This window comes from Phascolarctos cinereus, unplaced genomic scaffold (genome assembly GCF_003287225.1).
Source record: "Phascolarctos cinereus isolate Bilbo 61053 unplaced genomic scaffold, phaCin_HiC Scaffold_5;HRSCAF=322, whole genome shotgun sequence".
NCBI lineage: Eukaryota > Metazoa > Chordata > Mammalia > Diprotodontia > Phascolarctidae > Phascolarctos > Phascolarctos cinereus.
Genome location: NW_027555958.1, coordinates 404,513,622 through 404,541,036, shown reverse-complemented (window position 1 = coordinate 404,541,036; position 27,415 = coordinate 404,513,622). Strand labels below are relative to the sequence as shown.

The following is a 27,415-nucleotide window of genomic DNA, read 5'->3' as shown; positions in this document are numbered from 1 at the left end:
ACTGTGACATACCCATGGTTAGCAGGTATGACCTGGAGGAAGGTTCTGCAAAGGAAACTTATAGAAGTAGTCAGATAAGTAAGAGGAGAACCAGAAGAAAATAGTGTCCCGAAAACCTGGAATGAAAAGAGTATCAAGGAGAAGAGGGCAATCAGTGTCAAAAGGCAGCAGAGAAGTTAAGAAGAATGAGGTTTGGGGAAAAGCCATTGGATTTGACAATTAAAGAGATGCTGGAAATTTTGGAGAGAGCAGTTTCATTGGAATAATGGGGTCAGAAGACAGACTGCAGAGAAGAGAAGTTAAGAAAGAGAATGAAGAGAGGAAATGGAAGCACTTTCTGTAGATGACCCTCTCAAGAAATCGAGCCACATAAGGGAGGAAAAATAAATGACAATAGCTACTGGAGATGGATGGATCAAAGGAGGGTTGTAGTTTTTTGTTGTTGTTGTTGTTGTTGTTTTTTGTTTTTTTGAGGATGAGGGAGACACGCAGTTCTGTTTTTAGGCAGTGGGGAAGGAGCTAGTAGACAGGGAGGCATTGAAGATGAGTTAGAGATGGAGATAACAGAAGGAAGCAATCTATTGTGGAAGAGTGGGTGGAATGGGGTTACTTATATTTATAGATGGGTTTTTGCCTTGTCAAGAAGGGCCACCACTTCATATGAAAGAAGGGGGGAGGGAAGACAATATAGAGGGAAGGAATCTGAGAGATTCCTGAGAGTTCTGTGAGAAGAGGGGTAGGGGACAAGATGAAACTCATGGTAAATGCCCTCAGTTTTTTCGGTAAAATATGAGGCAAGGTTCCCAGCTGAGAAAATGGGAGAAGGAGATACTTGGACTTTAAGGGGGATGAAAAGGTTTAGAAAAGTCATTGTGATGACAGTGCATTGATTAAAGCAGTATAAAAGGGTTGCATTGCTACAGTGAGAGCCCAGTTGAAATTATATGATATATTACAGTTTTGCGATTTTCTCCAACTTCATTTTGTAAAAACAGCAGGTCGTGAAATTATTCCAAAGCTGAGGCTTGGCAGGACAAGATCAGCACTAGGATAATGGTGCAAGGGACTGAGAGAAGAGACCAGTGTAAAGTGGCATTCACCAAGGGGTCAAGATAGAGAAAGAAAGAGTGTGTAACAATGTAGTGGTGATGGCCCCTGGAAAAGAACTGAGGGGTAGAGGAATTGGAGGTTGTGGTGAGGGCAAAGTACAGGGTTGGGGCTTACAAGGTACAGGGAGTGATGAAATGACCGTGGATTGAGATCAGAAGGGAATTTCAGTCTTTGGAGACTGCAGGGGAATTTCAGTTGTGATAAATTGTTATGTAATCCATAAAAGTGGAGCACTTGTAGCTGATGGCAAGATCAAGGATATTATCATGGTTGACCACAGCTGATGTGAGGTGGAGGAGTAACTGGTCATAGGAATTGAGTAAAGAGGAACTGTGAAGGTCAGGTATTTAAAGGAAGGATCAGTGTGTTTGTGAGGAAAGAGGCATGTCATTGGAGGCTGGTAGATTACAGCTGCCAGAGCTTTGATTGGGTGGTTACTAAGTAATGGTATTAGTAGTTCTGGGCCAAGGTTTAGTGAGAGAAGAACAGTGAGAGGACAAGGGATGAAGGGCAAGAAGTAGAACTGCAATAGAGAAGTATTGGGTTGAAGTTTGAGAGTGAGGAAAGGGAGATCAGAGCAGAGGAGAGAAAGTATGAGGGGTGGAGGAAATGGATATAGGATATGGAAATAGGAAGAGGGACAGAAGGGTTGGCTTTATTCACTTTATGTTGTCCTTTGTGCGTGAGGATGTTTCTGTTAGTTGACATGTTCTTTGAGAAGTTTTTTCACTGTTAATGGCAGGTTTTACCATCTTTGACCTACTTTTCTGTTTACCCATCTCTTAGTGAAGTGGCTGACTAATGTTAAGGTTGCTATTGTGACTGGTTTTCTTTTTCTTTGTAAAAATCATTGATTTATTAAAGTGAACTTTGCAGTACTCCTGCTTGTAGGAAAGTAGTAGCAACTAAATGTACCTTAAAATAAGTGCTAGCCTATGAACTGCCTCTAAAATCCCTTGGGTAAGTACTTAACAGCATGAGTCCTTTGTTCATAATCATATCAGGTAAAGATTTAAACATTAGAAAAGGTACTAACAATGACCACTTAAATAATCAGTTGTGTTATTAGCTATCATAAACTATCTCAGAACTTTTACTTTATCTCTGATCTAGAAAGCTCTGGAGTTCTTTTCACTTCTGTTCTGTCTTTACAAACTCACTGCCCACATGCATCATTTTTTGAAGCTCTTTGGGAGCTGTATTTTATTAGTTTACTTCTCTCTGCAGGTGTAAATGCAATGGACATGCAAGTGAGTGTGTGAAGAACAACTTTGATAAGTTGGTATGTCATTGCAAACACAACACCTATGGAGTAGACTGTGAAAAGTGTCTTCCTTTCTTTAATGACCGGCCATGGAGGAGAGCAACAGCAGAGAGTGCCAGTGAATGTCTGCGTAAGTACCCTGCATTTGATGCCTACTAATTAATCTATAAGTTGTTTTTAGAATCTCCAGTAGAGAAAAAGGGAGCTGCAAATTGCTTCATTATATATTTTTGTTAAGAGGAAAATGCAGAAATAATAGCTTTTCATTTGAAAATTGAGGGAGTCTTAATAGAAGACTGCAATCATGTTAGTAGGAAATTACACAAGTGAAGAAGTCATCTGTATACAAATGTATAAATCTCTATGTTTTATGATAATACTTTGATGGGCATGCCTACAAAATAGAGCTTGAGCCATAAGAATTCAGAACTTTGCTTAGGTTCATATGTTATCCCTATCTTACCTTTCTTCTTAGAAAACCAAAGCAATGTAGAACAAAGAGAGGTCATTGCCCATCTGGAAGAATATACATGTTTATGGTATATTAACCCAATGAGGGTTTGAGCATAAAGCTACTAAAAATCTGTGTATGGAAAAAAGCAAGTTAAATAGTTCTTCATCAGCTCTTCCTATTCTGAGAATGCTTTGAATGCCTTTGTGTATAGTGGTATATTAGCCATTATGCAAAGAACTATCTGTCCTTAATTTATAGCTAATTAGTGAAATAACATACCCTCAGATCATTATGTCTTAAAACACTGCTTTTGTTATATGGCATCTCCCTCCTTAAAAAAAAAACCAAAACATAACTTGACATAAGCTGCGTTTCAGACTTCTACTTTATGTGGAAGGAAGTTATTATAACAATAACAATGTTAAATTGCCCTGTTTCATGAACTATTCAATATAAATATATAATTTTGAGACAGAATTATAATTGCATATGGTAATAAGAATTCAGCTGTTTGAATTACTTTGTAGCTCAAGCAGCAGCTCCTCAGCTTCTTACAATAACAGGAATGTCAGGCTCCTTGGCATGGTGATGTGAGAAGGTGTCAGGGAGAGCATGCATAGATTTTAGTTTACCCGGGAAGAAATAGAGGGAAAAAAAAAGTAATTTTCCATTCTTCTTTCTGAAGAGAATTGTTTTATTTATCTCTGAGGAGGGAGAAAGTATTGAAACCATATAGGCATAGCTTGCCAAGGAATGAAAGAGAAACAACTTATATAAACCCTGAAAGAAGTCCTATTTGTATTCCATCTTCTATTTGAGTTCTTCTTTCTTTCTTGGCAAAAAAAAAATTACAGTTTAAAAAGTAATATATGTTTAATTTGCAGCTAAGCTAATTGATGGAGAACTATAAAGCTCTAGATCTGCTTGGCCTCAGAGGGTGGAACCTAGGCCTGGTGGGTGGAAGCTTAAGAGAGGTAAATTTCAGCTTAGGATAAGGAAGAATTTTATAGTAGTTAGAGCTGTCCAAAAATGGTGTGGGCTGCCTCATGAAGTAGTAGTTTACCCTCACTGAAGGTGTTCAGGCAGAGACCATGGTGGGAACCATGCGTGACCACATGTTGGGGATATCGTAGAGGGAATTAATGCTTTATAGTCCCTTTTTACTTTTTGAGATTCTAATTCTTAGTTAATTACTGTTTCTGTTGAACTCTAGAGCAGAATTATTCCTTTTCTACATCCTTCCTTTTGACAAGACTTACAGAATCAAATGATTTAGAGCTCAACTCATCTTTGTCTCATCAATAGTTGCCATACTTTAAAAAAGATAACTGAAACAGGCTTTTTAATTGCAAACAACCAGTCAGTCTTATTGTTAGTAACTGGCAAAAGTAAAGGAAAGTCATAAAATGCAGAGATAAGCACAGTAAAAAAGTAAGGCTATTCCACTCGTAAGTCAGCTGACTCTAATCTGGAACAAAGGTGTTTTATCCAACTACGCTAATATTCTTGAGTTAATTTGCCTCTTTCATTTTTTTGGTGGGTTACTACTTAGATTGCTCTTCAACAAAAACTAGAACACATATTTGCCAGGCTGTTACCGACAAGTGACTTTTGGCACTCACCTACCACTGAAAGTGCCTCCCACACAATCCCTAGCTCTGTGGCTTCTAGCCTAGGTATTAAGCCTATGCTTTCCTCTGTTTGCATCCATCAGTTCAGGATTCTGCTATAGTACTGTTAGGCTATTGAGGCGAGAGAGAGCTTTTCTGACTGCTTGACCAGGGCTCCAGTGTCCACAGCCCCATGGGCGGGAATAAAGTGTGGAGAACTAGCCTACCTCGAGCTTCAGGCTATTGAACCCCTTAGGGAAGAAATACGGGAGTGGAAATCAATGATAAAGTAAGGAAAAGAAGCTGTAAAAAAGTATGTAAATGTCCAGTTTAGGGTGTTAGTGATCTAAGTTTTCCAAGAAAGTCCTCAAGAAATATCTTACTAGATGTAGGAAGAGGAGAATGGGAGGGCGGAATAGAAGAGATTGTATGCTTATTTGAAAGGAAAAATTATCAATTTATCAATTTAAGTAAAAAATAATGTATATGTTTATGCATGTCTTTACAAGGGAGGGGAGAAACAATTCTTATCTATGACAGTGTTTTGTCCCTTGAAAAAAAAAAGCACCCCATTTATCCGTGAATGAATATATAGTTATTTACTTACTGAGAATTATTCAGTCTTCCTCAGGAAACTTTCTTGATTTAAACATAATTCAAAGATGTGTGGTTTGTTGATTCCCTCCCTTGACACATCACAATTCTGTGATTTTAGTGAGTAGTTTTTGAGACTTTGCTATGACTGAAAAATTTATCACTGTGATCAGTCTAACTAGAATGGTCTTCGGATAATACGTATACAATCTAGTACTGGCCCCTTATTTAAAACTAATCTGGCATGGTGGCACCTACCATTTTACTGGTTTAACCTTTGAGAACCCAGGGTCCCCCCACTCAGTGGATGAAATATTATTCTAGGCCTTTAATAGATATAATAGAGTAAAATGTAATGTTTCTTAAAATATTGCTTACATAAAAATGTAAAATAACTTTGCTGAGACTCCAATAAATTATGTGGCTCGCTATGTAGTGCGATAGTGGACATTAGTGGACCTTATAACTACAGTGGCATTTAGGATCTCTGAGTCATGATGGTTCCAATTGCCACTGAGAAGTCTGCCTCCCTTCTTTATTTTTTAGAGGCCTTTAAAACTAACTGTTGTAGGGCATGTGAGCAAAATGAATTCCCTTTGGCTTTGGACCTTCAGCCTCTGTGTATTTCCAGAGTGTCTGTATCCTTTTTTACTCCTCGGGAATATTACTGAATCCTGAAAATTTGGTGATAAGAATCAGACTTTTCCAAAGTAGTATGTGAGAGGATAAGAAGAGTAGGAATTCTTAGCTTCCAGTGACTAAGAAGCTCTGAGTGTCATCTGAACTTTACCTTTTTGCCCATTCTGAACTACAGAGTCACTCATCTTAGCCTTGTATTATAGAGTTACCTCAGTTTGGACACAACATCGATAGGAAGATTTAAGGTTGAGGTTTATGTCCTTTATCCATTGATTCATGTTTCTTGGTGCCTAAACTACTTTTAAGGTGAAATCTTAGCTTGGTTCATGTAGGCATTTTGTTCTGTGGTCAGGGACCAAGAGACATGGATTTTGCTTTTAATTTGAATGTGAATATCTACTAGATTGAAATTTTTCATTATAGGAGCTCCTTAATATTTTAAGGCAGTGCTAATACTATATTTGAGCATAATTAAGCCTTGATAGTTTGGCAGCATAATGATTGGAACCTCCTTTGAAAATGCCTTTATAGGGGCAGCTAGGTGGCGCAATGTATAGAGCACCAGCCCTGGAGTCAGGAGGACCTGAGTTCAAATGTGACCTCAGATACTTACTAGCTGTGTGACCCTGGGCAAGTCACTTAACAAGAAAGAAAGAAAGAGCGAGCCTTTATAATTCAATTGAAGCATCCTAATGTAGCAAATCATAAATTAATTATTCTCATTCTAACACCACAGATTTAGAAGCAGGCATTATAGAAATCTGTCAGAAGGAGTATTAGAGGAAGTGAATCACCTGTTTTCACATTCCTTAGATTGTCCTTTTTAAAGAACAGGCATTTAGTTAACTGAGATGGTTTGTTCTACAGCTTGTAACTGCAATGGAAGATCACAAGAATGTTACTTTGACCCTGAACTATACCGTTCTACAGGCCATGGTGGCCACTGTACCAACTGCCAGGGTAATACTGATGGTGCCAATTGTGAGAGGTGTCGGGAGAATTTCTATCGCCTTGGGAATGAGGAAGCATGCCAGCCATGTCATTGTAGCCCTGTTGGTAAGTAAGAGGGCAAGGCCTTCTGCCAGACCAGGGTCGCCCTTAGCTGCACTCTTACTGTTTAAAGCCAGATTAAAAAATCTGTACGTTGTATATACCTCACAGGTAAAGCTTTGGTTGCCAGGGCATCCTAGCAAACAAGGGTAAAATGTGTACTTTTCCTTTTAAATGATGTGGGATTCCTCCTGTCCTTATTCACATTGAACTTTGATGTCCTTTTCTGGTATATTTTAAAAGGATATGGGTTTGCTTGAATAATAATTTTGTAAATAATTATAAATAGAATCAGAGACTATTTGAACTTTGAAAGAAAGTTGTTTTGGGAGCTTTATTCTGTTAATTATTTTATTTGGGCTAATCACCTTATAATACTCAAGTGCTTCTGTGTATTGGTGTGTTTCAGAAATTCACCTATACTTTTTTTTTTTGAAAAGCTCTGTTTCTCTGTGTGTGACTTTTACTTTAGTCATTCCTTGAGGCCTGTGTGTCCCTGCAGGAGTTATGGGCCTCTGTGATCTCCTACAGTTAGAGTTGTTCATTATAAAGTCTGATTTATGACTGTTCTCTAAGATTGGTAGGTGAATACTATTATATATCTAGAAGGTGAAGGTGATATCTAACCTCAGATTTAGCTTTAAAAAAACATAGATTTGAGATTAGTCCTGATTTTGAAATTGGTATTTGATGTATCTGTAGCCATCTGAAAGTTAAATACAATTTTCGGAAATAGCTTCTATTTAGCTAGTTTTGTGGGAGTGTTTCTCTGATACTTTATTTCACTGCTGCCTTTTATGACATGTTCTGTGATGAACAATCGAGCATTATAAAATTGATCTCTTTTCCTACCCAGGCTCTCTCAGTACACAGTGTGATAATTATGGACGATGTAGCTGTAAGCCAGGTGTGATGGGTGACAAATGTGATCAGTGCCAGCCTGGATTCCACTCTCTTACTGAGGCAGGATGCAGGTAAGAAATTTGAAATAAATATTAAGTATATAGGCAGGAAGGAGATGTATTTCTTTATCAGTGTCTTTTGTTTTTATGTCACCTCTGTTTCCAAATATGTTGCCCTCATTCCTTAGCCAGAGAGCTGGCCCTTGCAACAAAGAGTAAGAAAAAGGCAGTTAAGCAAAACCAGCCAACACATCAACTGAAACCGACATTGTATGCGGTGTTCTACACCCCTGCTCACCCACCGTCCTTGCCAAAGAAAGGAGGGAGGCTCCATTTTTTCACCTTGTTTTTGATCATGAGTATAGTTGCTCATAGTTCACTTTCAAGTTTTTGGGCAGTCTTAGCATTTTTCTTGTAATTATCATGTATGTTGTTTTCCTGGTTCTATTTAGTGTACTTTGTATCAGTTCATGTACCTCTCATCTTCATGCTTCTCTGTAGTCTTCATATTTATTGTTTCTTATGGCACAGTAATCTTCCGTTGTGGGGAATACATTTCTAACATGGTTTTTTTGGTTTTTAACTTTTATATAGTGCTTACCTTATGGCAGGCCCTTTATAATTATTATCTCATTTGGTCCTCACAACAAACCTCAGGTGTAGATGCTATAACTATCCCCATTTTACAGATGGAGAAACTGAAGCAAACAGAAGTTAAATTATTTTTCTAAGTTCACACAGCTACTAAATGTCCAAGGCCAGATTTGAACTCAGATCTTTCTGACTCCAGATCATTGCATCACACAGCTACCAGTTCACAGTTTTTTCACTTAATACCTCATATACGCCAATATATGAAAGCCTGGTCCTCTCAGTTGTTGGCCAGGTTCTGGCCTCCTGGTAATAATTAGTGCCAAGTCAGGAGATGGTTAGGTTGGAAACAGTGTAGTGTGATTATATCAGCCTTTTTTTTGGGGGGGGGGGAGTTGGCAGTGGGGTGAAGTGATTTGCCCAAGGTCACATAGCTAGTATTTGTTAAGTGTCTGAGACCGGATTTGAACTCAGGTCCTCCTGACTCCAAGGCTGGAGCTCTATCCATCATGCTATGTCAGTCTTTTAAGTGGAATATCTCCGAAGTACAATTCAGAATGCATTTCAAAACCATATATACGTGTGTGTGTGTGTGTGTGTGTGTGTGTGTGTGTGTGTGTGTGTGTGTGTGTGTGTAGGTGTATGGTTGGGTATGTGTATACACACACAGACCTATTTTCTATCTTTCTTTATTATATATATGTTTGGTTTTGAAATGCATTCTGAATAGATATATAGGTGTCTATTCTATCTATCTATCTATTTATCTATTGATGGTTTCTGGATTCATTGTATTATCTGTACCCTTGTTCATTAAGTTGTATAATTAAAAGCTGACTATTTCAGAGTGAGATTTCTTTCTCCGGTTACACTTGAGATCTGTATATTAGTGAATTTTTATCTTCTTTTCTACTCAATAGGCCTTGTTCTTGCAATCCTGCTGGAAGTACAGATGAATGTAATGTTGAAACTGGGCGTTGTATTTGTAAAGACAACGTGGAAGGATTCAACTGTGAGAGGTAGCTAATCCTTGTTGCAGCTACACTATATTTTTCCTAGTGACATCCCAAGTTGTAAATAGCTAATTCTTTTTCCACTTATCTATAGGTGCAAACCTGGGTTTTTTCACTTGGAGTCATCCAATCCTCGAGGCTGTACCCCTTGCTTCTGTTTTGGGCATTCTTCTGTCTGCACGAATGCGGAAGGATACAGTGTTCACTCCATCACCTCTACTTTCCAGATAGGTAATTTAGGTCTTTCCTTATCAGAACAGCTAAAACTGTACTTTGACTATTAAAAGGAGTACTCATGATGGCTTTTTGAGATTTGATGTGTTTTGGTGGTAGAAACACCCTACACTGAGTGTGTAGTTTTTTCCTTGATTAGCTTTTTTATGTAATGGGGAAAATTTATGATTGAAAAGTTCTTAGGCTTTAATGGCAGGTATAAATTATATACTAAATAGATAAAAGTATAACACGAGAAATGTAGCTTGGTCAGTTACAGTGTTAACATAGTATTACAACTACAAAAGCCCTTTTATTTTTCTTCTCTGCTTCCAGATAAGGAAGGATGGCGTGCTGAACAGCGAGATGGCTCTGAGGCTTCACTCCAGTGGTCTTCTGAGAGCCAGGAAGTATCTGTGATCTCAGATAGCTACTTTCCCATATACTTCATTGCACCTGGTAAGTGAAACTAGAAAGGCATTTATTTGGTACTTTTATATATGCATATTTCTACTTTACTGGATATCTTTGGTATATTATTTCTGTATTTCAGACAAGTTTTTAGGTAACCACCTGTTGAGTTATGGTCAGAATCTCACTTTCTCCTTTCCGGTGGAAAGGCGGGATACACGACTCTCTGCAGAAGATCTGGTCCTTGAAGGAGCTGGTCTTAGAGTATCTGTTCCCTTAATTGCTCAGGGCAACTCCTATCCAAGTGAGACCACTGTGAAATACGTTTTCAGGTAAGGTGGCAGCCTTCTTTGCGAAATCAAGGCATTAAATCCATTTTTGCATTGGGATAGGAGAGAAGGGAGTGAGGAGAAAAGGAACTGATTACTATGACTTGTAGATCTTATCTTGAGTAGTGTGTGTGTTTACCTAATATACCTGATGTAAAAGGATGGCTTCCTCCTGTTTGCCTTTTCCAGTGATTATGTCAGATTAACTAAAAGCTTTGTGACAAAGATTTTTTTTTTGCATTTGTGCATTTAATATATTGCATTGGTGGTAGAATGAACAAACAATGATTGTGAGCTTCCAGAAACTATGATTACAGAAGCTAATATGAACTTTTCCCCATAGACTTCATGAAGCAACAGATTATCCCTGGAGACCTACTCTTACTCCTTTTGAATTTCAAAAACTACTAAATAATTTAACTTCTATCAAGATTCGTGGGACATACAGTGAGAGAAGTAAGTTATAGAATAAATTGGAAGGCACTGAGGGGTGGTGATCAGGTTGTGGAATCCAGAGTAACTGACACATTAAAGTAATAGGTAAATCTTATTGCTGTAGAGTGATCATAATGTTGTGTGATAATACTACAAAAATAGATACTTTAGTGCTTTTTGTATTTTATCCTCAAGTAGATTATGCCTTCCCTTTGCTTAGCAAATTCTTTTTTCTCCACTGATGATGTAAAGGTAAACGTTAGTTTGGTGCTTAACAGAATTACCAGAGTTTATAAATTCTGTGAGTTTTTAATACTGAAGTTCAGAATTCAAGAAAAGTATATCTTGCATAAAGCGTAAAAATGCCCATTTTCACTTAATCCTTATATGTCAGGAGATCTGTGAAAATTTTGTACAGAAATTCCTTCTACTGATAAAGATTGCACACACATCACCACTCCCAGTACTTTGGAAGTTGACTTAAATTAGTTGCTTTGGCCAGAATAATTCATCACCTTGTATCCTACTTTCTGGTGAAGAGCTAACCTAGCTAAAGCTTAGCAAAACTATTTCTCATCTTGCTTTTAAGGTCACACTCATAAAAAACCCTTTGCTTCAAAGACATAAAAAAAAATCTTACTTTTTAATTACAGTATTTGATTTCTTTTTTTTGGTTTGGATTTTTTTTTTAATGAGAATCTTTTCACCTGGAGATGTAATAAATCCTTAGAGGGAATGTGATTGCAATGTTTAAAAACAAAAAAGGCTAGAACAACATACGTTAGCTCACAAATGCTTTACTTTAGTTAATTAAATTGATATTTATTGTGTACCTACTACATGTTGGGCATTGTGCTATAACTACTTTGGAAGTTGCAAAGGAATTTTTATTTACTTGGCAAGACAAGACACAAACATATAACAAATTAGATGACAGTAAAATATTTAAATAATAGTTTGAGACCTTCCTTTTGCCTGGATTTCACTTCCTTCTTCTCTCTGACACATAAGAATCCCTCTGTTCTTCTATAGGAAACTCTTTCTGATTTCTCTCCCATGTGTGCCTTCCCTCCCAGACTACCTGGTGTTTAACTCTTTGTGCATGTTTGCATTTATTCACTTTGTATTTATGCAGGTACTTGTCTCCTCCATTAGCATGTTAGCTCCTTGCAAGTAGGAATTGTTCCATTCTTTTTCCTTGTATCTGTTGTGCCTGGCACACAGTCGATGCTTTAACAAGTACTTATTGATTGATTTGTCATAAGGTGCTGTGTGATTAACTGCCAGATTAATTATTCCCAGCTCATCCACATTGATATTTTGCTGAATTCAACACTCTTGTGTTATTCTGACATGATCAGCTCTTATTGAATCTATACTGGCTTATAGTGATCGCTACTTTTCCCCTGAGATATTCACAAACCATCCTTTTAATCATATATTCCCAGAATTTTGCTAGAAATAAAAGTCAAGCTCACAGACTTAGAATTTGAAGAATCTAATTTTCTCTCTTCTGAAAATCAGGGCATTCACTCACCTTCCATCCTGTGAGACCTAGTCTTTGTGATTTTGGAAGGCTTACTGACAATAGCAATTACTAGCGCCGTAGGCTGTTTCGGTTTGTGCAGGTGCAACACTCAGATTTCATACAGTACTTTATATCTCATTTGTTATGTACTGTTCTCTACTATCACTGTAGTCTTGCAGAGGAAGTTGTCTCAGAAACCAAAGGAGGAGAGAGGATCAGGAGTGATAAGCAGAGTCAGATGTTCATGGCAGAGCTGCCAGGAAGGTTGGAGACAGAGAAAGAGCAGTCCTAATGGAGCATCATGATTAGTACCATTTTCTCCAAATTAATAGTGATGTCCTGCATGTCTCTGTCATGTGCCCCTCAAAATACTGATTCTTTTCAACTTTGTTTACATATTATACTTTGTTTCACGATGGAATGGGAAATAATGTGTAAGATTATATAGCAAAGTTGTTGGTAGACTAAAACCAGAAGAAAAATAATTTCTGATTGCCAGTTTTCTAACAATTGTTTTAAAGATAAGATGACGTAAATAGAGTGGTATTCAATATATAGTCCCTCATTTCTTCTAGGAAATCATTTGAAAATTGTATATCATAAGTTTGGAAAGCATGAGTATTTTTTGTGTAGTACACTGACGTTATCCATTGAAGTTAAGTAATTGTGTTCTATGCGCCCTTTTCTTGGGCTATCATGTGAGCGGACTGAGTGATGTGTACTAACTAAAATCCCTAAAGAGATAAGGTAATGATTAATTTTTCGTTCCTGACATTTCCTTTGCTTTTTTGCTTTCCACCATTTTTAGAAAATATAACTGACTAAATTATCTGTTATAGTAAAAGGTCTCTACAGGGCCTATAGTGAAATGAAAATGCAATGTTCCTAATAAATGTTTGTTGATTGCTTTATTCTCCTACATCTGTAAACAGGTGCTGGATATTTGGATGATGTCACTTTGACCAGTGCTCAGCGTGGACCTGGGGTCCCTGCAGTTTGGGTAGAGTCCTGTACCTGCCCTCTGGGCTATGGAGGGCAGTTTTGTCAACTGTGTGTCTCAGGATACAAAAGGGAGACACCTAGTCTTGGACCTTACAGTCCTTGTGTGCTTTGTACCTGCAATGGACATAGTGAGACCTGTGATCCTGAGACGGGTAAGAATGTGATCTGGTACAGCAGCAAGATGTGAATTCTCTGTTTTTTAAGGGAGAAGAAAAAGCGAGAAGTTTTATTTACTGCATGTGTCTCATTTATTCCTTTCATTTCCTGCCTTCAATAGGTGTTTGTAACTGCAGAGATAACACAGCCGGTCCACACTGTGAAAAGTGTGCTGATGGCTACTATGGAGATTCAACAACTGGTTCTTCCTCTGATTGTCAGCCTTGTCCATGCCCAGGAGGCTCAAGTTGTGCTGTTGTGCCCAAGACAAAGGAGGTGGTATGCACCAATTGTCCTACTGGCACCACTGGTAATTCTACATTTCCAATTGCCTTCACTGAGGTGGTTTTTTCACAGTGATGTTGATGAATTTATCTGGAAGAGTTTTTTTTGTTGTTGTTTTATTTTAGTTGTCCTGTTTTAAATATTTTAAATATTTTAGTTGTGTAAGAGTATTGTATAATTTTTAGATCTATCAGGTAAATACCAAGTCAGATGAGGAAGGCAAGGCTTGATCATTGTTTCCATGGTTATACTGAGGGCTCCATGTTTGGTGGTAGCTTTGAAAATACTTGGCACTTTCTCCAGAATTGTATACTTTTACAGTACTTCAGGACTCATTGCATTAGCTTTGTGTTAGGTATATAATATCAAGGTCGGAAAGGCCATTTTTAGTTGCTACTGAAAGAGATAATCTCGTATATTTCTATAATCTTCAGATTTTTGTATATGTGAGGCAATTGGAATTAAGTGACTTGCCCAGGATCATACAGCTCACGTCAAGTGTCTGAGGCTGGATTTGAACTCAGGTTCTCCTGACTCTAGGGCTGGTGCTCTATCTACTCTGCCACCTACTTGCCCCTAATCTTTAGACTTTAACATAAAATAAGGCCTTTCTTATGTAAGGCTTCTAATTGCTAGAATGAGTGGTGGGACTTCTGTGATTGCCTGCTTCATTTCTTCAGGTGATTTTAGTCTCTGCATTAGTGGAGAAATTCTCTAGCAATGTTCTTAGACTCTAGAGCAGGGGTGGGGAACCTGTGGCCTTCTAGGTCCACTGGTGCAGCCTTTTGACTGAGTCCAAGTTTTACAGAACAAATCCTTTTATTAAATGGATTTGTTCTGTGAAGTTTGGATTCAGTCAGGGCTACACCAGAGGACCTAGAAGGCCACAGGTTCCCCGCGCCCCTGCTTTAGATTTTGGGCTCCCTCTAAGCTGTTTTTGTGTTTGACATAATCTTGTTTACTGTAGATGGGAAGTCATTGAAAAGAATGGGAATACAAATACAGAATTATTTGATTACTTGTCAGTTGAGTCTTAGCTATCACAGAAATCATTTGATGACCTTAAAGTACATTTATAGAAAATATTAAAACATGGAACTTTATATAAAATTCTAAATTCCTGATTTCCATGTTGTTCTAAACCTTAAATAATGGTTCTACCCAAAGAAGGCTCATGTAACATCTAGCTAAGAAAATAATATATTAGCAATAATTCCTAATTATATATATTATGTTGATTCTTTAGTATAGCCTATGATATTATGTTGTCATTTTACTCAGTCTGTAGCTTAGCTTTATTCTGACATTTGATGTGATTAAATACTTGAGCATTATTTATCAGTGATAAAGCAATTATATTTTGGGAGTAATAGGAACTAATAAGCTGAACCACTTTGGGAGAAGCTATCGAAGGCCAGCCTGTAAATTAGAATGAAATTGCTTTGTCAGATATCAGCAGGATCGACTTCCTCCTCACCCTCATGCCTTTAGCCTGAAAGAAAGATGTTAGGGATCCTCGCATGCTCAAGAGGGAGGAAAGGCCATTATGAACAGTGGCAGCACAGAGTCTCTAAAGGTAGCCCCAGGAAAGTGTGGGGGGTAAAGCTACGACTACATGTCAGAATGGGTAAGAGATTCAGTTCTTCATGAGAAGACTTTCAGAGAACATTAACATTCTTAATAAAAAGGAAAAAAGTTGGACTCAGTTGTATTTATATTTCACACTCTAGATTAGGGTGTTTTGGTAGAGGTAATGCATAGAAAATACATATAGGCTTAAAAATAGAATTAAGCCCTGTCTGGCTTACAGGTATCTCACTTATTTTAATTCTTTCTGACTTGATTTTCATTGTTTTGTTTAGAAGCCATAATCTGGTATTTTAGGAGAGTAAGAGCCTGAGAATGGGTTATTCTAAGGAGAATGTAGAGTAAAGATAATTTAATTTCTCCCCCCAAAGTAAGGTTATCCCCTATTTTTACCTGCTCTGTTTTGGAGACTTCAGTTTTATCTCTGCCCTGAAGAGATAAAGACAGAAAACCAACCCTAAACCCAGCCTGAGCTTGATGAGGGTGATGAAAGTGAAGAGGAGGGTGGTAGTAGAGAGATCATTGGCCTGGAAGCCAGGACCCCTGCAGGCTGTTGATGTCTTCTACACTCTGTGATTCACCTTGAGTAAATTATATGACCTCCTTCCACATTGGCATCTTCTGGAAAATGAGCCTCGATCAGAGGTTGACAGACTTTTTCTGTAAAGGTCCAGATGGTACATATTTTAAGCTTTCAGGGGTAATAGGCAAATTAGAAGATATTAGTAAATAGTTGGAAAACAAATTTTCATAAATTTTTTTATTGTCAGAATTTTAAATATAATACTAAATAAGTACTTTAAATTTTTGTTATAGAAATCTGCTAATGAGAAGAATGGAACTCTTTTTTGGGGGGGTAACATTTTGCTTAATTGGGGCTCAAAGTTAGTGTTCCCTATCAAAATCAATTGCAAATGTTCACCTGTTAATGCTGATCTGTAATGAAATTTTACCTATTTCATCTTTGAAAATGTCTTTTAACACGGATATGCCAAAAACTGATATCAGTCCACATATGCTTTTAATTGAGCCGAAAGGTTAATAGTCTTAAACGACTTTGTTTTCTCTGGATAAATTTCTTTGGCTGCTGCAAACATGATTTAATTAACTCGTCATTGGTAAACAACTTGCCTTGCTTGATCAGCCTAAAAAATTTGGAAACTTACTTTGGTTGTACCCTTATTTTCAAAATTTTTTTTTCTGTTTGTCAAATCCTGCTATGATGAGATTCCATTTTGAATTTTCTAATTTTTCTGACTTGCTTTCCTGTGAGTTGGGAATATCAGGATGAGGGCTTAGTCTAATAATGAGTATTATGTTCCTTTAGTATAGCTATAGTGTCATTGCATAATAAACACAAGCCTTCGCCACTTACTTGAAAACAAAATAATCTATGCAGCATTGTGCCATAAAAATTCAGCATTTGAAGTCTACATTCCACTTCTTGTTTTGATGTGATGGTTATGGACTGGTAATAAAAAACCAAAATGTCATGATACAGCAATATGAATGGTACGCAAACGTTGAGTTATAAATAAGGGACTGCAAGTCGTAGGGCGTTGAGGAGCAGCGTGAAGATATTGTACCATATATATCGTATTGCAAGCAAATGAGTATGGCTGTGTGCTAATAAAGTTGTATTTACAGAGACTGAAATTTGACTTTCCTATAGTTTTCATGTCATGAAATATAATTCTTTTTTTTCCCATTAAAAAAATGGCAGGGTCATGTAAAAACAGACAGCAAGCTGTATGTGGTCACTTGCTGATTCCTGGTCTAAATCAGTGTTCTTAAAAGTTTTTTTTTTTTAAATATAGACCCCATCAGTAAAAGAAAATTTTAACCATGCATCCCCATATGTGTATATTTATTTATAAATAATAAATTGGGCATGTTTTAAAACATATACAAATTAAAAAGGATGAAATCAAGAATAATTTTAAAATAATTTTTATTTTGTTAATGGTAGGAAAACCATTTTCCCCCAAAATATTATTGATACTTTTTGTTAGATCAGCATGATTGAATTATGCTTCATTGGTTTTGAAATTTTAGCTTAACATCTTGTGATAGATACAGCTGTTCAAAAGTGTAGTTTTGTGTTCACTTTATTTTGATACTTGGTTTTAGTGGCTGTCATAACTAAAGAAGATACCTTAAAGATACATAAATCCAAAACTAAGAAGTGCATCAGTAATTGTGCTTACTCAGACACGATACTAATTTTCTGTCCCATCCACCAGTTAGGCAGAAGTTTTTATTTAATTTGCACTAATCAAATTGCATCTTCTCTGTGGATCTTGCCAAAACTCAGTGGAAGGTATTGGGTTTTTTAATAAATGCGTTCAAAAACCAATAAGACTCCTTGGAAGATAGTGAAACAGACTAGGAAATTCTGATTTCGAGTTTAAGTGCAGAGATATGAGGATTTTGTAGGTGACACCAATCTTTTTGGCAACAAAAGCTTAATTTTAAAATCTTGCTAATCATGATGGTTTCATACTATTATTAACTAATATCTGAAGACATAGCATATACTTATATTGAGGTTTATCATTATTCCTAGCTGATATAAATCCCATTTCATATTTTAGTTACTTCAAATTTGGGGGCTGACTTCTTATTAAATCTAATTAAACCTCGTAATGTGGCTTGGCGGAGCTTGTATTCTCATTTCTGCTACTTTCTTGTTAACTTGTGTGGACATCTTTAATATTGTTTGCAATCCATGATTCCTTCATAAGAATCTTTTTAAACCACTTGCCCATTTTGTGAGGGTTAGTTTAGCAAAAACTAGATAATATGACTTATAAATATACATACCTAAGCTGTGTCATGTAGCTGACAAGTGAAATGAAGGTGCTGGCTCTATTCTATATATGAATATTTGATATAAATACTTAATAAACCTTAGTTGCTTTCCTTTTTTTACTTAAAATTTTAAATGGAATTTCTACTATTTTACCACATCACAGTAGAACACCTTGTTTATTCCACTTTGCAGATCAGTCGTGTAGATGATCTTCAGGGTTCTTTTAAAAATGCCATTGTTCTGTAATAATAGCTCAGGGCGATACACTTTCTTCTCTGAAGAAGTCGAACTGCTCTGTGGCTATTTGGTGTTAATCCTTTCATCTTTGGTAGCATAATGGACAGAATTCAGTGAGCCTACTATGTGCTAGGCTCCTTTTTTCTATTTGGGAAGTGAGGCTTGAGAACTATAAAATGACAGTGTGTTTTTGGCTTTATTTTAAACCTTACAGCATCAGTTTCTCTGCTTTGCAGGTAAAAGGTGTGAACTTTGTGATGATGGCTATTTTGGAGACCCTCTTGGTGAAAATGGCCCCACAAGACTTTGCCGACCTTGTCAGTGCAGTGACAACATTGATCCCAATGCAGTTGGAAATTGCAACCGCTTAACTGGAGAATGCTTGAAGTGCATCTATAACACTGCTGGCTTTTATTGTGACCGCTGCAAAGATGGGTTTTTTGGAAATCCCCTGGCCCCCAATCCAGTAGACAAGTGCAAAGGTAATAATTTTCAACTTAGAACCTGAAGACCTCATAAAGAAAGAATGTAGCATCATCATACATTTTTTATTGAGGGGTTCATTTTCAGATGCTAGGTAATGCAATGCTGGGGCCAGAGTCAAGAGGACCTGAGTTCAAATCCAACCTCAGATACTTACTAGCTATGTGACCCTGGGCAAGTCACTTAACCACTATAAATGCTTATTCTCTCCACCGCTGTCATCTTGAGTATTGTGATTGCCCTTGTCTACAGACTGTGTTGGTCATCTCAAAGATGAATTTGTCAAAGGAAGGAAGAAGGGAAGAAAGGAAATTTGTACAAATGCAAAATACAATATTTAATGCAATACGTAATTTATAATTTATATAATACAGTTTATATAAAATACAAATTTATACAGATTTTAAAACAATGCGGTCCTCTTTACCCTTAAGGAGTTTACATTCTTAAGAAGAGAAGGCAACATATGGAGGATAGTGAGTGGTGCCCAAGGGAGGGGAGTTAGGAGTGTTTCATTTGGAATGCCAGAGGGATAATGAATGGAGACTTGGGGGACATGATCAACACACTTGATCTGGTAGCAGTGGCAATATTGATTTGATTACAATTCCCACTGGAAATCATGATGGGTTTAGGGTTTGGGAGCGGCAAATATATGCACAGCAATAAGTCATGTGGCAGGAAAAGATCAGGGAGAAGAATGGTCGTTTGCAGATGACCAGAGTATGGAGTTTAACATTCAGATAAAAGACATTATATGCAGCCCCTCTTAACCACATTTTTGCCAGTTAATCTGCCATTTTTTTCTTGTCTCTTAGCTTGTAGTTGTAATCCTTATGGCACTGTGAATCAGCAGACTACTTGTAATCAAGTAACTGGGCAGTGTGAGTGCCTCCCTCATGTCACTGAGAGGGATTGCAGTGCCTGTGATCCTGGATTCTATAATCTACAGAGTGGACAAGGATGTGAGAGGTAATACTGTGCTGCTTGTTAGCACAGCCAGGGGGTGCAGTGGCTAAGGAGCTGGGCTTGGATGTAGGAGGACCTGAGTTCAGATGCTGCCTTAGAGCACTTACTGGCTATAGGACTGTGGGCAAATGACTTAGTCTCTCAATCTCTGTTCCTCATCTTACAGATGAGGATAAAGAAAAGCACTTACCCCACAGGGGTGTTGTGAGGATCAGATAAGATAACAGAAGTAAAGCACTTGACAAATGCTAACTGTTAGTATCATCCCTTAGTTATGGCATTGTTAGAGGTGATGGTTTAAATTGTAACCATAAATGGCTCTTTAGGCTTCCACTCTGTACAAGGCTCAGTATTAGTAGTATTAGCTTTCTTTTTTCAGAGATCTATATTAACATTAAGAAAGGAAAACAAAAGAGTCCACATGTGATTTTGACAGGGTAAAGGTCAAAGTTTGTGTTAGGGTAAAAGAGAAATTCTGGATAACTCATTAAACTTGAGTCACACTTTTTACATACGTGAACTTAACTTCTGGTCAGCAGTATTTGTCCTCTCCTAATAGAAAAGGACAATTCTTGTTCATGGTTAGGAAATTGTTCAAAATCTGTTTCTTTTATTTAAAACAAAATTATTTTATATTTCTTTTTCAGATGTAACTGTCATGCTCTCGGTTCTACCAACGGCCAGTGTGACATACGCACTGGCCAGTGTGAATGTCAGCCAGGCATAACTGGTCAGCGCTGTGAGCAGTGTGAACCCAACCACTTTGGTTTCGGACCTGAAGGCTGCAAACGTAAGGGATTGTTGGCACAGCACTTCAAAAGTCTTGTCATGTTCTTTGCTTCTAATCTTAGGGCAAGAAAAGGAGTCTCTGCCTCTATGGCTTATATTGCCTTACAAATACAAGAAGTGACCTAAGTCATCCCTAGGTGGATGATTATATATCCTATTCTTAGAAGTCTGGAAGATTCACTCGGTAATGATTTTATCTGTTTCTTGTATTTCCCCTACTACATTATTTGTAAATGGTAGTTTTTCCCTTTTATCCAATAATTTAAACCTTTCATTGATCACTTCTCTTTAGATAGGTTATTTATAGCACCTTTTTTGTTCATTTGTTTATAGCAGTTGTTTCTCGTCCATGGTGCTCTTAGGGAGCAGATCTAATTACAAAAATCTTTCTTTCCTTTATATAAACAGCTCCTTGGAATCAAGTCACGGTTACTTAGGCTTTCTGTTTTCTGAATTCTTGTGTTTCTTCTCTGGAGTGTTACATGTTATTGACCTCAACCAAGGAGTAATATTAGGAAACATACCATAAAATCATGCCATAACTCCATCTTCATTTGAGTTTTCTGGCTTCTTAGTGAGGAAACATTGAAAACAGAGGAATTATGAGGATGGAGGTGACTCTACTCAAGGTAAAAGCCACCAAGGCATTTAATGGAATGATTTTCATCATTCCAAGATAGCGGTTTCTGGATAAGCAATGTACAGTTCAGAAAGGGAACCACTTCTTCCTTCCCTAGTCTTGTTTTGATTGAGACTCTCCTTTTACTCTGCAGCATGTGACTGTCACCCTGAGGGGTCTGTTTCACTCCAGTGCAAAGATGATGGTCGTTGTGAATGCAAGGAGGGTTTTGTGGGAAATCGCTGTGACCAGTGTGAAGAAAACTATTTCTATAATCGGTCTTGGCCTGGCTGCCAGGAGTGTCCTGCATGCTACAGACTAGTGAAAGATAAAGTAAGTCTTTAGCATTGCCTTCTTAGGACTTTTACCATGTAAGGTAGAAAAATATCTAAATTCTCTTGGCATACTGCTGCCTGCTAAAGGCAGATAGATAAGCCAGTAGGCATATAGTTTAGATGTAGTTTTGGTCCATGTTTTTATTCATTATGCACCTGCTAAGGAAGAAGTAAGCACTATCTAGAACCCTGTCTCTTCTGGAATACCTTTGAGAGGGTGCCTGAGAAGGCATTTCACCTGTGCCCTCATTTCTTCTTTCACTTTGTTGAGGTTGCTGAGCATCGAGTGAAGCTCCAGGAATTAGAGAACCTTATAGCAAACCTCGGAACTGGAGATGAAACAGTCACGGATCAAGCCTTTGAGGACAGACTGAAGGCAGCAGAGAGAGATGTTATGGACCTTCTGCAGGAGGCTCAGGACATCAAAGGTAGGTGTTACTGCTGGCTTCCATTGGACTGGACATTGTAGTTATTACCCAAGGCTAATATATTGTATCATGGATTGCATAAGCTCAGTAGTCAGTAGTCAGGGTTTTTTAAAGATTTTTAAAAATATTTCATTTTTTCCCCAGTTATATGTAAAAAGTTTTTAAAAAATTTTGAGTTCCAAATTCTCTCCCTTTCCTCTCTCCCCTCATTGAGAAGGCAAGCAATTTGATATGTTATACATGTGCAGTCGTGGAAAACATATTTCCATATCAGTCATGTTGTGACAGAAAATTCAGACGGTAAAAACAAAAAAGTATGTTTTGCCCTGCATTCAGATTCCATTAGTTCTTTCTTTGGATCTACATAGCATTTTTCCCCATAGATCCTTTGGAATTGTCTTGGATCATTGTGTTGCTAAGAATAGTGAAAGTTGATTATTATACGGTATTATTACTGGGTGCGATATTCTTCTGGTTGTGCTCACTTCACTTTGTATCAGTTCGTATAAGCGTTTCCCAGGTGTTTCTGAGAGCATCCTGCTTGTCGTTTCTTATAGCACAATAATACTGCATCACAATCATATACCACAACTTGTTCAGCCATTCCCGATTGATGAATATCCCCCTCAATCTCCAATTCTTTGCCACCACAAAAAGAGCTGCTATAAATATTTTTTGTACCTAGAAGTCCTTTTCCTTTTTGTTTTTTATCTCTGTGCTTACACTGAGGGAACAAAGATAGAATGAATGAATCAGTCCTTGTTTTTCAGTTGCTTACATTCTATAAGTTGTAGACACCAGTCCATTTTGACATCGTCTGGAGTCTCTAGACAAATAAATATGAAGAGTTAAAGACATTGAAGTTAAAATGTGAAAATGTAAGGCAGTGTGGTAAAATAGTTTCCATGACTTTTTAAAGGAATCAGCTATTTTTATTTAGTACATATTTTCTCAGGCTGGTAATATAACAGCTACTCATAAGTCCATTCCCACTACTAATCAGCACAGAATCTTTGACCTGCTGTATTTCTGAACTGCATTGATTCACCTTTCCTTCAGCAGCCTGCTGGTTCCTTACTCCCAGAGGTTGCTCGTATTGGTGCTGGACTTAATGTGGTCATTCCATTATTGCCTTGTCTCTATTGCAGTTCAGGATTCTTAAGCTCAAATGATCCACCAGTCCTAAGTTCCCCAGTTGCAAGGATTTACAAGAGTGTGCTACCATGTTTAATAGAAACAACTATTTTTAAATTCACTATTTTTATTTTTTTTAAGCCTTGATTTAAACTTTTTTTGTTCTTAGAAAGGCCTCATGTGTAATTTTCAGTTGAAGCATAGCTATTTGTAAATAGGCCATTATAATTCTGCATGTGAACTATTATCTGTTATGTGCCTATATACTCATGAGTATAGCATAGACAATTGGCATCGCTTTGGAATAAATCAGCAAATTTCCTGTCACGATAGTGTAACTAAGTAATATCTCTTTCTAACATAAATATTCATCATTCTTTGTGCACTTGATAGACGAATTTGAATTTGTGAAATGGATATAAATTAGTGTTTTAAATTTGTTTTATTAAACAGCAAGCATTTATTAAGCATTTGCTGTGTGTTTCTAGTCTCTTACATAAAAAATTTCATACTGGGGGCAGCTAGGTGGTGTAGTGAATAGAGCACTGGCCCTGGAGTCAGAAGGACCTGAGTTCAAATCCGGCCTCAGACACTTAACACTTACTAGCTGTGTGACCCTCGGCAAGTCACTTAACCCCAACTGCCTCACTCACCTCCCCCCCCCCAAAAAAAGGAAGTTCACCCTGAAGTTCCATCAGGTATTTAGAGTGTGATTATCTATTAGTTAAGTTGTGGTGATTACAACAGCTTTATTAGATACTACAGATATTCAGACCAGAGTGAAGAAGGGAATGTGATAAGAATTTTTAGGATTGTGACCATGGGAATTCCTAGAAATGGAAGTTCTTACATTTTCAGAGAGATGGAGGATACACAAAGAGGTAATAATACAGTTAGGAAACTGAGGAAGAGTTACTGGTTAAGTAGTACAAGTCTCAACATACATAACTGCTGGTGCCCAGTGTGACGTGGATTTGGTCACCACCTTAACAACACTTTTCTCACCAAAAAGGTTCAAATTGCTGAATTTTGCAGTTAGGAGGGACTGTAGAAACAGTTTAGGCCAATTGCAACTGACCAAGAATCCCTTCTGTATTTCCAAAAAGTGAGATGAGAAAGGCACCCAACTCTTTTCTAACACCTCCCAAGCCAGCCCATTTGACTTTTGGTTGATTCTAATTATTAGGAAGTTTATTCAGGAATTTTTTTTATGGGAACATATTTCTCTTTTATAGTTGTTAATATTTTTAAATAGCTGTCAGTGGAAATGTTGGATTGGTTTTATAGAAATTAGTTTAAAAAATTTTTAAAAATCAGATAAGCTCACCCAGCTGAGAATGGAAAAAGGTAATTTATAAGTTAGGTCTTCATAGATTAGTCTAGATTTGGTGTTCCTGTTTCACTTTTTCAGATCTTTAAAGGAAAGCAGAAGAAAAGGTAGAAATTTTGTGTAGCATTCAAAACTGCATCTCATCTGTAGAGAGTAGTGACAAATGGGAGTTTTATGTTTGAGGTCTGATCAACATCAACTGGCTGTATGACTTTAGGTAAAATGATTGAACTTTGCTCAGCCTCAGTTTCCTCATTTAAAATAACAAGGATAGTAATACCTACCCTACCTACTTCACAGGGTTATAGTGAGAGAGTGTGTGTAAAAATACTCTGTAAAATGTAAAGAAACACTGTTTAAGTTGTCATCATCACTTTCATTATTATTAAGGAATAATTTCTATCATTGAAGGAGTGTTCAGGTTTTTTTCTTAGAGGTATTGTCTTTTTCCCTAAAAGCAAAGCATTTGGAATCTCCTTGTAGGTTAGTAGGTGAGGATGCACAATAAAAAAGTTGAGGATTAGCAAGGATATCTAGGTAGAAGATAGTTTACTTTGATGTCCTGTAAATATATTACTTATAAACCAGTTGGGCCCAGTACAGGCTCAGCTGTTCTTCTTGCTTTAGTTGAACCTAATGACTGAATTTGTTGGGGATTTAGGAATAGATAGAACATTTCTGGCAAGAGAATTTTATTATTGGTTTTGGCCAGTTTGTTTGCTTTTTTGTTCAAGTGCCCAGAAACTGTTTTATAAGATTCATTTTTAGAAACTTGAAAAAAAATTTAATAGGTCAGTGGCCTAGTTTAACTGTAGTTTTTCATTTTGTTGTATGGCTTGTTTTTAGTTTTAAGATTTGGAGATAGAAGAATTTTAACAAATACTGTCAGTTCCGCTTAAAGATCTGTGTTTCTTAGATTTAAGAAAATATTTTACTTAAAAGCATGTTGCCCTGTTGATGTGCCCATTTGTGTTATGACTCTAGACCTTGCCAGCATAATTGCTTAGCCTGATTAAAGCATCACTTTTTATAGGGGCTTGGAAGGGAAGTATGTCACCATGCCTTTCGTAATCTATGGTCTGCTTGCAGCATGGAGACCTCAGTTCTCTCTGTTTTACTCTTGTCCAAGTAAATTGTTTTGTTGGTTGAAAAGAAGCTTTAAGAGGCATTGTACTTGAAAGCAGCAGTATTCCATCCCTCTCACATCAAGCTCCCTAGATAGTGGGCATCCTAAGTTGGTTCTGGCAGTTGTATGAGAGAGTGGCTAATAATAAAGCTTCTCAGTACTCAGATGGGTGGAACCATGCCTGTTTGTCCTGTAGTTGGCTCAAATGAAAACCACAGAATTTTAAAAAAGAATTGTTTTATCTTTTAAGATTGAAAATAATCATGTATATTTTATACTTTTCATCTATCCTAAAATATGAAAACTATGAAAAGAGACTATATTCAGTGATTAAGCCTTACAAGTAAAATCTTAAGACTGGATCCTATGTGTCCTCTACCCTGTTTCCACACCTACTTTCCATGAAGAACTGCCCTAACATGATAGGGTAACTCATTTTTTTAAAAAGATTTCAGGAGAAAGGGATTCTCCAACTTTTTGGTAATGCTTACTAATGTTTGGTGGCATAACCAAGAAATTTTTTCTTGGGCCTAATCACAGTAACTCAGTTGAAGTCTTTATCTCTTTTTGCCAATTTCAAAGTGTGGTAAGAAACTTGTGAACTTAAACTGCTGTGCCACTTTTAGCGTTTTCTTCCTCAAGACCAAATTTTGGTGGCTTTATTTTTAAATCCTCAGAGGTCTTTATTTCCCAAACCTCTTCATCTTTGCTCTTGCCTGTGACTCAGTGTTTTTTTTTTAAATATCTCTAAAATGTAGAAAGCCAAGAATGAGCATAGTGCTATTCTAAGTAACCAGCCAGCTCTGAGTGTAACTAAACAATTTACTTCATGGTCCTTATCTTTTGGTATGCCCTAATTTCATTTGAAATTTTTAGTATTAGCACTATGTGATAGACTCTTACTCAGTTTATGAATTTTTATGACACCAGAAATATGTGCCAAGTTAATTCATTTCAGCCCACTGAATTAATTAAATGGCTGTTATGTACAAGGTGTTAGAGATTCTAAGATAAAAATGAAGCAGTCCTTACCTTCAGAGAACTTACTGAGGGGACTGTAACTTACAAATTCTCACTTGAAGGGATGGAGAGAAGAGGAGTGGGGGCAGGGGAGGATTAAGAGAGAGAGAAAGAGGAAAGATAGAAGTGGGGTGGAGAATTCTAAAAGACTCAGGGAGTACATTTCAGGCATGAAATTCCTCTGCCAAGGAACAGAAATAATAGGAGAGGGTATATTGGGTTCAAGGAAAAAAACTAGGAGGTCACTTTGGCTGGAACATAGATTATGGGAAAGGGAATAATATAAAATATTTATAAAGGTAGGTGTTAACCATATTGTAGAGAGCTTTAAATGCCAAACTGAATAATTTGTGTATTATCCTACAAGCAATAAGAAGTCCCCGGAGTTTTTGAAAAAGGACGTGCTGTGGTCAGACTTGTGCTTTGGGAACATTAATTTGGTAGCTGTGTGGAGAATGGACTGCAGGGAGGAGAGACTGAAAGTAGAGAGACCAGTTAGGCAGCTCTCATCATATTCCTAATGAGAGGTGGGTGAGGCCTGACCTAGGGCAGAGGTAGAATTCACAAGGCTATGTGAGATGAGGGGGAGGGAAGACTCATGAGGAAGAAGGGTTGTACTTTTTCTGTATAGCCTCAAAGGCAGAACTAGAAAAAGTTGGTTCAGGTTGCAAAGAAGATGTCTGGAAGGAAGGTACTTAGTACACTTTACAGAAATAAGGGAAATTTAGAGAAGGCGAGAATGGAGGTCGATAATAGTGGGGATTTGAGAAGTGAAGTAGGTGGTGGCAGGTGACCTCATTTTCTCAATCAAGTAAAAGATGCAAGGGAAGTGGTGTAGGATGAGGAGAAAAGAGAAAAAGAGAACGTTTACACTGTGATTGTCAATCATGGAAGAATAAAAAGATTGCCATGTTGTAGTGAGAGCCAAGTTGAGATTAAACAGCATGAATTTGTAGTGGA

General features: G+C 37.3%; 1 protein-coding gene across 1 annotated transcript in view; it reads left to right on the top strand.

Moving 5' to 3' along the window:
• The window catches only part of LAMC1 (laminin subunit gamma 1), a 138,263-nt gene that overhangs the window by 90,378 nt on the left and 20,470 nt on the right, over nt 1–27,415 (top strand). The window contains exons 4-18 of the mRNA XM_020984371.2: nt 2,338–2,504; nt 6,539–6,727; nt 7,578–7,695; nt 9,135–9,233; nt 9,322–9,458; nt 9,777–9,899; nt 9,994–10,183; nt 10,524–10,636; nt 13,076–13,297; nt 13,423–13,611; nt 18,459–18,704; nt 19,524–19,677; nt 20,322–20,464; nt 21,237–21,415; nt 21,689–21,845. Coding sequence (XP_020840030.1) covers nt 2,338–2,504; nt 6,539–6,727; nt 7,578–7,695; nt 9,135–9,233; nt 9,322–9,458; nt 9,777–9,899; nt 9,994–10,183; nt 10,524–10,636; nt 13,076–13,297; nt 13,423–13,611; nt 18,459–18,704; nt 19,524–19,677; nt 20,322–20,464; nt 21,237–21,415; nt 21,689–21,845 — 2,426 coding nt within the window. The remainder of the gene's footprint in view (nt 1–2,337; nt 2,505–6,538; nt 6,728–7,577; nt 7,696–9,134; nt 9,234–9,321; nt 9,459–9,776; nt 9,900–9,993; nt 10,184–10,523; nt 10,637–13,075; nt 13,298–13,422; nt 13,612–18,458; nt 18,705–19,523; nt 19,678–20,321; nt 20,465–21,236; nt 21,416–21,688; nt 21,846–27,415) is intronic.